This window comes from Nanorana parkeri, unplaced genomic scaffold (genome assembly GCF_000935625.1).
Source record: "Nanorana parkeri isolate BGI_ZX_2015 unplaced genomic scaffold, ASM93562v1 scaffold29, whole genome shotgun sequence".
Taxonomy (NCBI): domain Eukaryota; kingdom Metazoa; phylum Chordata; class Amphibia; order Anura; family Dicroglossidae; genus Nanorana; species Nanorana parkeri.
The window spans coordinates 899,294-908,631 of NW_017306297.1; the positions used below are offsets into that span (position 1 = coordinate 899,294).

Below are 9,338 nucleotides of genomic sequence, written 5' to 3' on the forward strand. Positions count from 1 at the left end.
CTTCTTACTTACCTCGCCGAGCGTCGCGTCACTGCTGCTCCGGTGGGCGGCGCTCCGAGCGGGGTCATCTGGCAGTCTCCGGCCACCTAAATTAGGACCCGGAGACTGCCAGATGACCCCGCTCGGAGCGCCGCCCACCGGAGCAGCAGTGACGCGACGCTCGGCGAGGTAAGTAAGAAGAAACCTGACCAGCTCGAGGCGCTGACTCGAGTATAAGCCGAGGGGGGCACTTTTCAGCAAAAAAAATGGGCTGAAAAACTCGGCTTATACTCGAGTATATACGGTAATAACTAAAAAAAAGTTTGGGCTAGAAAAACACATATGTAAATACATTACTTTACTGGGAAACGCAAATTAATTGTGTTAATTCAGCATATTCTGGGTAGAGGCAGTGACTTTTGTGTCACTCTCAGAGAGTCTTTGCCAATGAACCATAATATTGACCAGACCAGATATATACCTTAAATTATTTTTTTTTTTTTACTTGTTCTGACCTGCATAATATTTGCATTATGTATGGTTATGATTAAGTGACAGTATACTGGCAGTATGCTACCAAGTACTGAGGTTTTCTAAGAAAATATGAGCAGTAACGGGGATGGGAAGGCCCAGGAACCAAAATGTCATATTTGTTTCTAGCTTCTCCTCACAAGTCAGACAACAAAAGCAGAAAAACCATTTTATTGGTTTTCAAAAGAATAGTGCATCGTTAAGCATCAGTCAATACTGTTAAATGTTCACTTTCATGTATTTATCTTAAATCTATAGGTGGTACTGCTCATGTATTAATAGAGCTCAATTTATCTGTGAAGGTTCTCATTCATACAGGTTATGGTATATCTGTAAGAAATATGTCAAGGCAACTGGACTTGCTGTATTTTTCTTGAAGACATTTCACTGGTTATCCAACCAGCTTTCTCAATTCAGAATGACTTGTACAAAAAGTCTCTAGGAATAAATATGGTGAATGTTGCTCCAATCCACATAATCTTTTAGTCGCAACCAGGTGTTGATTGCATTTGCATAATTGGAGCTAGGAGGTGTTAATAACCTGCCCAGAGAGAGGTGTTAAAACAGCATTGTATGTGGCAGACAATAGATGTCTCATCCCCCCCCCTTTCTACCTCTATTCAAACTTTGCTTTTCCATTTTTATATAAGTGACCTCTTTCACACCTCTTTTAAACCAGTCCTCCTCCCTGTCTAGGATATATACTTGACTGTATGGAGCAACATTCACCATATTTATTCCCAGATCATTTTTGTACAAGTGATTCTGAATTGAGAAAGCTGGTTGGATAACCAGTGAAACGTCTTCAAGAAAAATACAGCAAGTTTCTTACAGAAACTGTTAAACTGTTAATGTGCTGAAATACCTTCAGGAGACCTAAGGTCAAAACATGCAGTAAAAGTTAATCATTATCCCAAAATAAGAAAAAAACTTACTTTTGGTAGCAAACTTTGAAAATGCTGCAAGACAACTTGATATGTCCTTCCACTCATGGCAAAATGATAGTCGCCCTGTGCCTCCTCTGAAATTGTTCTATGTTCAATATCAATGTTCAATGACACCTGGAGAACAAAGGGTTACAAAATATTAATAAATACACATAATAGCTCTGCTTAAACATTAAGTGGTGTCTTATCCTACTTAATATATCATAGATTTCCACTAGATTCATGGAAAGCTAACAATCGGAATTGGAATCTTACAGGAAATTGTTTTTGTATGTATTTTTTAAAATTGTGTTTTTCAGATGGAAGAATTACGTTTTTTTAAATTTCATTTTGCTGATTCTTAGATGAATATGGTATGTTGTAGAAGAATCGTTCATACTTAATACTTACAGCTATCAGGTGGAGGTAGGCGTCTTTTCAAAATTTCCTACACTAACATTAACAGCTCCCCTGAATAAATCCTGTTTTTTTTATACACTGAGTGGCCAGATTATTATGACCACCCCATCAGTACTTCGTTGGGCCACCTTTTGCCTTCAATTCTGCGGTGATTCTTCTTGGCATTGACTCCATGTTGGAAGGTAATGCGAGGAACCCGACACCATGCCTGATGGTGTCAGAGATTTGATGGTTGTGGAACCAGCTGCCTGATGGCTCTTTCAACTTCGTCCCACAAATGCTCAATTGGATTCAGATCTGGTGATTGTGGGGGCCACCTAAGCAAGGTAAATTCTCCCTCGTGTTCTTGGAACCACTCGTGCATAATACGAGCACCGTGGCATGGCGCAATGTCTTGTTGGAAAAAGCCATCTCCATTGGGATACGCCATCAACATGATAGGATGAACTTGATCAGCAACGATAGATTGGTATGTTGTGCTATTCAGACGTTGTTCCACATGAATTAAAGGGCCCAAATCATGCCAGGAAAACATGCCCCAAACCATAACAGTGCCCCCACCAGCTTGAAGGGTTGTACTCATGCATGTGGGGTGCATGCTTTCATGCTGTTCCCGCCAAATTCTCACTCTGCCATCTGCATGATGCAACTGGAAACGTGATTCATCGGACCACATGACTTTTTTCCAATGCTCGACTGTCCAATCCTTGTGTTCCTGTGCGAATTAGAGACGTTTTATCTTGTTAACTGCAGACAGCAAAGGTGTTCGAACAGGCCTTTGGCTTCCATATCCCATACGATGCAGTGTATGGCGAACAGTGCGTTCAGAGATCATTTGAGAGGATCCCTGATTAAGAGCTGCAGTAATTTGATGTACTGTTGCCCTTCTGTTGTCTTGTACCAGTCTTGCCACTCTCCGTTCTGCCCTAACATTGACTAGTCACTGACTGCCACAATTTTCACGCTCAGACCCAGATTTTCGGCTGACATTCCAGTCTTTAAACACTTTAACAACAGCTGCTTTTGAACATTTAATGAATTCTGCTGTTTTGCTGATACTCACTCCATGGCTCTGAGCGCCAACAATCATCCCACGTTCAAAGGCTGTTAAATCGCGTTGTTTACCCATATCTTCAGGAAAAAATCACTTCTACTGTCGTGGTAAACAACCTGCTTCCCTATTTATAATGGTCTGGCCCTCTAGCAACTTCAGTGCAAAATTATAGCTAATTTGCCTAAAAACGTCAGGTGGTGATAATAATCTGGCCACTCAGTGTAGAACTAAACTGCTAATGCTCAAATTACGCACAAAGCTGACTGAGTCAGAGGAGTCAGAGGAGTTATTCACCTCTCTACCTCATCCCTGCTGTGTTCATATACAGACCTAAAGAAATGCAGCTAAGCAAAAAGAGTCATAAAGGGAGTAGCTAATGCAGGGCTCTATTTTTGGAAACTATATATTTTAAAATCATAATACTTGAGTGTAAATAAGGATTTTGCATAAACAATACAAACGTTTTAAACATCCTCAAAAAAGTGTTAACATTAATGTGTAAAAATTTATAAAAGTGACCCCCAGACCATTAGTGTTTCCCTTTAACAGTATGTAAAAGAAAAAACATACTTTTGTGTCATTGGAAGTTTGTTCTTGGCTCTCGATTGCATGCCAGGAGATCTTTGCAGAGTTCAGTCCAGATGGTTCTTCAGCTTCTACAAGGATAATACTGCTGTTCTCAGGGACTAAGCCAGATGTTTTTGCCACTGTTATGGATGTTTGTAAATTATCACCTGTAAAGAAAAGACGCAGGGGGAATTTATCAAAACTGGAGCTGACAGAATCTGGAGCAGTTGCCCATGGCAACCAATTAGTATCTCTCTTCAGTTTGCTCAGGTAAGATTTGAAAACGAGACAGAGAAGCTGATTGGATGCAGTGCAAATCTGCTACAGTTTTTGTCTGCTCCAGTTGTGATAAATTCCCCCCATAGTATTTTGACCTAGCTATTTTCTTTGATTTAGATACAAGCCCAGACTGGCAATCAGGCAACTCTGGCATTTATGTCTTTATGGCCTCAAATCGGCTGCTTAGGAGGAAAAGGACCCCTGTTAAAAAAATAATAATTGCATTGTAGACACAATTTACTTTTGTTCTATAAAGGATCTAACGAGTGAAAATTTGTGTCAAATAATATTTATGCCATTAATAGTGAGCTCCTCTGGCACCCAAGGTGAAGATACACTTTAAAGGGCTCATAGAATGGCAGGATATATAGACATGTTTAAACTGCCTTTTAGTTACCCTGGCAGCTTGTGGGCAGTCTTTTCAGCCTTTCTATCTCCAGCCTTGGCATGCCTTGTGAGGCTTTGATGTTTGATTTTGTAAGTGTGATCATAAAGCTAGCTAGAGGGCATCACATGGTATTTCCCTTAGGTGAGCAGGAGTATAATCCAACCCTGAGAAGCATCTAATGTCTACATAAGAAACACTACATCCTTGTAGCCATAGAGGCTGTGAAAGACAATATGAACCTCATCAAAATCACAGTTACAACGGTGCATGATTTCATGCACAAATTCTGAAATGCATAATAAAAATTGAACACATCAGTTATTTTATATATTATACTGCACATGCAGTACTAGCTCCTTACAAAAAAAAAAAAAAAAAACTGCAAGTATACGTAAAGCTTCTGGGTTACCAGTAATCATGACAGTCCTGATGTTGGCAGCACTCAGTTCTTGTAGAACAGGTTTGGTTTCAGGTTTTAATCTGTTTTCCATTATAAGCAATCCAAGAAATTCCAGATCTGATTCAACATCCTCCCTAAAATAAAGGGATGTTCAGTTATGCTTGTCTGAACTGTAATTATTTTTCTGCAGACACAGTTGATATTTATGCCAGGTTGTGTGAATAATGTATGGATAGAATGTATTATTTCTGGCGTAGGTGTGTTTGCTTAAGCTGTTTATAAATTAAACTACATGTCAAATGAATCAGAGCTAAGTATATAACTAACACCTCATAATTGTATATCATATGTAGCTGTATACAGTTAATTGCAATGTAAATAATTGGAAAATGTTAAATAAATAAAATGGTGTAAATTTTGTATTAATAACCTTCATCTGAATGACAAGCTGACATTACATTACTGATGGTTTGCACTGTTCAGGACTAATTGGTTGTTTCCACAAAAAAACACTTTTACTTAGTACATCACACCTAATGAAGCTGCCATTTCTACAGAGCTTTTCTTCCTCCAGCACTTTATATGCCAGTCCAATAACTCGAAATCCTTTCATTGTGTAAAACTGAAGTTCACTAGTAAAGCCTTTTGGAACTGTATGAAACAGAAAAATATAAACTTTATTTTTAAACAACAAACTTTTTCTTATTGCTCCCTTTTGATCTGTCAAATATGCCAATAAATGTATTTTGTGATATCAGTTCACTAAAAATATTTTACTGCCTAAGTCAGTTGTGTAAGAACAGCCTTTTGTAACTAATATATAATATTCACTGGATTTGTTCCTGTCCTGAAAATGAGGGCTTATAAGACAAGGTAGACAAGTAATAATGCACACATATTATTTAAAGGAGAACTATGAGGTGAGTGCTTTTCACTCACCTCATAGTTCTAGCTGACCTGTGACAATGAGACTGTCACAGGTCGGCTCAGTAGATCGGGAGGTGAGCAAACACATACCGGCGTTTGCTCACCTCTCCATCCTGTCACAGCTCTCTGCCGTGACAGGGGAGGGGCTGGATTCCCCACTCCCCGCTCCGATCCACCAGCGCTGACTGGTGGATCGGACGGGGGAGGGGGAGGGTACAGCTGGCTCTGCCTCTAGATAGGCAGAGCCAGCTGTCAGTTTTGTCGGGATCCGCTTCAGCTGCGGCGTCTCAGTATACCGCGAGCTACAGTTCGCGGTATACTGAGCCTAGGGTGACGGAGGACGCTAGTTTGTGTCCTCCCATTACCCTAAGGAGAACTATGGGGAAAAGCCTTAACCCCATAGTTCTCCTTTAAGGTATATTTGCACTTTCACACCTATTTAATATGTGTTCCCATTAACATGGCATAAGCTAAAAATATATTTAAACAATGCTTCTTACAGTCTAAATTGCTTTTATTTGGGTAAGGGTTTTAAGGGTTAAAATTTATTCTAGCTTCTCTTTCTTTGAAATGTTAGGAGGGGCTGTGAGGGGTCTGAGGTGGCTTGTCCATTGTATTTTAATGAAGCTTATTAGATAAACACAATCCTCAAATTTGAGTTCTAAATCTTTCCATTAGACAGGCCACTGTGAAAAGGCTAAGCAAATCCTGGAATCAGCCATCTTGCCTGCTATAACAAAAGATCTAAAAGGTAAGACATTTTTTACAAGTTATTTTTTAGTATGCTGTGTGAATAGGAACACATAACCAACATGGAGAAGGGTTTTCTCAAATTTGCAAAAGTAGAATTACACTTTAAACATAATTTTTTCCAGTTTTATATAGTAGCTCCCCATAGTCACTTACTAGTCATACTATAAGGTGGTAATAAAAGTAAGCCCTATGAATATGAATTTGGGTGAAAAACTACCAAAACCATTAACCACCTCCCGTCCATAGCCCAGCGCGCACACCAGTGGGGATACTGTCAGCCATGTAAACAGCCAGCGATGGCTGTTTACATTCAAGCGATCAGGCATCTCTAGAGACACCCGATCGCTTATACTGGCTGTGGGTGTATGCCCCCGTACCTCTGGCGCCGGTCCCGAGATCCGCTGTGCCCGGTGCGGCTGGGACCGGCACGGTGCCGTTGTCAGTGGAGATCAAAGGGAGGTCAGTACACGATCTCCCTTTGATCTCCTCTGCTGTCCCCGAATGCAGGAAGCGATGTGTATTACATCACTTCCCCCATTAAGTGACACTCTCCGGTTACAGATGCCGGAAAGAAGCTGATGAAGCAGATCTCTGCTTCATCAGCTTCTCTGGGGGGCCCTAGGTGACATCAGGGGTCTTGGAGACCCAAGATGTCTCCATAAAGAGGACCTGTTATGTGAATTGGCTATCACATAGGGGATTTCTTAGTAAAAGGTAAAAGCATTTAAAGCATTGCCTATGGCCAATTTTGGGTGTGGTCGTGTTCTGTGACTTCGCGGTCGCACGCAATTTTCAAGCCTGACATGTTTGGTGTCTATTTACCCGACGTGACCCCGTCTTTTATGTTGTACCAAAAGAATTGGGTAATAATAAATGTTTCATAACATTTAAAAGGAAACAGATTATTTTTTTTCAAAATTTAGTGTACTTTTTTGGTTTTATAGTGAAAAATAAAAACCCCAGTGGTGATTAAATACCACCAAAAGAAAGCTCTATCTGTCCACAAAAAATGGTATAAAATTACTTTCAGTACAGCGTTGCATGACGGAATAAACGTCAGTCAAAGTACTGTAGTGCTGAATGCTGAAAAATGGCCTGGCCAGGAAGGGGGTGTAAACTCCTGGTCTTCAGGTGGTTAATAAGGGGTTAAATATTAATAGTGAAATGGGACATCCCTGTCTTGTATCTCTACATTTTTGAGGGAAGTAGAAACATATTCATCTAAATTTTGGTTAGTGGTGAGTCATTCATTACTTTTATTCATATCTAAATTAAAGATAGATATTAGAGTTAAAATATTAGAGGACTTTCCTTGGACACATTGAAGAACACAGGCTGAGGGAAACTGTGTAAAGACTTCCCTCCAGTTAAATCACTGAACCACAAATGTGTTATTAAATGTAAGCTGTGGGTGGCCTGAGCCATACAGCACATACAGAAGATACCTGGGCCTAGCAACCTTACTGGCTGTAGTTGCACATGGTTTACAATATTATTATTAACTGATTTGTCTTCTCTTGACAATATTCCGTACCACTGTCTTCACGGCAGAATTTAGTCACCATCTCAGGAGCTCCTTTCATATATACTACAAGTTTATCTTGTCCAATCTCTTGAGTGATGACAGACATGCGCTGTAAACTTGAAGAAAATGGAAACTGGTGGATGATGGCTATTCCTTCTGCTGGACTCTAAAAGGTTGAAAGAAATGATGAATGATAACTATTCAAATGTTGGAGAACTGAATTATAACTAGTGATTTCCATAAGTAGCACCAGCTAACAAATAATAAAGGATTTCAACTCACAGAACTGCATGCTTGACCAGGCTTTACAACCAGACTAGATGATGCAATTTCATTATCTTCAAAATTTGATTGCATAAATTCCTGTAAAAAAAGTAAGGTTAAAATGTTAAGGAAGGAAGGAAGTTAGAAAATATTAGGTATGATTGTCAGAGGTGTTTAATAAAGCAGTGACTGTAAATCAAGTGTAAGCAAGAGAAATAATGATGTTAACATCGATCAGTACAGTAACCCAGGAACAAATTACAATTGAATTTGCTATAGTCACCACTGCTATTTTCTCTGCCTAAGGCATTCATAAAATGATTGACAACCCTGCCTTAGGCAGAGAAAATAGCAGTGGTAATGTTCCATCCCTATGCTAGAAATATTCTCTTAACTGATCTGACTATAGCAAATTCAATTCTAATTTGTTCCTGGGTTACTGTACTGATCGATGTTGACATCATTATTTCTCTTGCTTACACTTGATTTACAGTCACTGCTTTATTGCATGGAATTAGTGTAAGTACAAAATGTTACTGTTGAAGTATTTATTTTAAAAATAAACAAATACAATTATCATAAATGTGTAATAATTTTTTTTTTTTTTTAAATAAGTAGTGTCCCGTTGCCAGGTTTCTTGATTGCCCGGGAAGCTGGCTCCATGCTGTTTTACTGGTTCCATGTTCTCTCATGGCACTGCCGGTCAGAGGAAATCTCCCTCTGACTGGAAGTTCAGGTATCAGGGGTTAGGGCCGGTTCACACCAGCTCTGCTGTATTCCAGCACGATTTACTGCTGGAATGCACTTGAGCGCATCCCGGCTGGTTTCCTGTGTTCAGGGGCAGAAGGAGGCGTGGTGGAGCGTTGAAGTCAATGGCACTGCAGTCACATAAATGCAGTGGACCAGAACTCAGGCATTGCTATGCCACGAGCTGGTGTGAACCGGCCCTAAGTATCGGAGCACTTGGGCGAGTACGAGCATCGGTATTGGTGCATCACTACGGCAAACCATTATGTTTAATTAGATGCTATTCATGAATGGTGTTATTGCGGTAACTTGGTGTCATGTTATGATGAGGGCATGAGGTCTAAAAACACTGTGGTGGATCCATGTCTCATTTAATGGAAAATGTTTGGCATGCAAGCAGTATGCCTGCCCATTAAAGCCAAAAATATATATCACTGACAATAGATGATTCATGAGAAAGTTATATATTTAATAAGGGTGAAAAAAGATTAATGTCTTTTAATTCCAACTTCCAGCTACTATACTACATATTAAAACAATTTACCACTCAACTGTTAAATACAAAAAAATCCTTACCT

General features: G+C 39.7%; 1 protein-coding gene across 1 annotated transcript in view; it reads right to left on the reverse strand.

Annotated features, from left to right (window-relative positions):
* Window positions 1–9,338, reverse strand: part of LOC108795889 (probable cation-transporting ATPase 13A4) — a 38,762-nt gene that overhangs the window by 11,303 nt on the left and 18,121 nt on the right. Inside the window, exons 15-20 of the mRNA XM_018567220.1 lie at window positions 8,032–8,112; window positions 7,759–7,915; window positions 5,078–5,195; window positions 4,554–4,678; window positions 3,481–3,644; window positions 1,446–1,571 (exon numbers count right to left, since the gene is read on the reverse strand). Of these exons, the coding sequence (XP_018422722.1) occupies window positions 1,446–1,571; window positions 3,481–3,644; window positions 4,554–4,678; window positions 5,078–5,195; window positions 7,759–7,915; window positions 8,032–8,112 (771 nt within the window). The remainder of the gene's footprint in view (window positions 1–1,445; window positions 1,572–3,480; window positions 3,645–4,553; window positions 4,679–5,077; window positions 5,196–7,758; window positions 7,916–8,031; window positions 8,113–9,338) is intronic.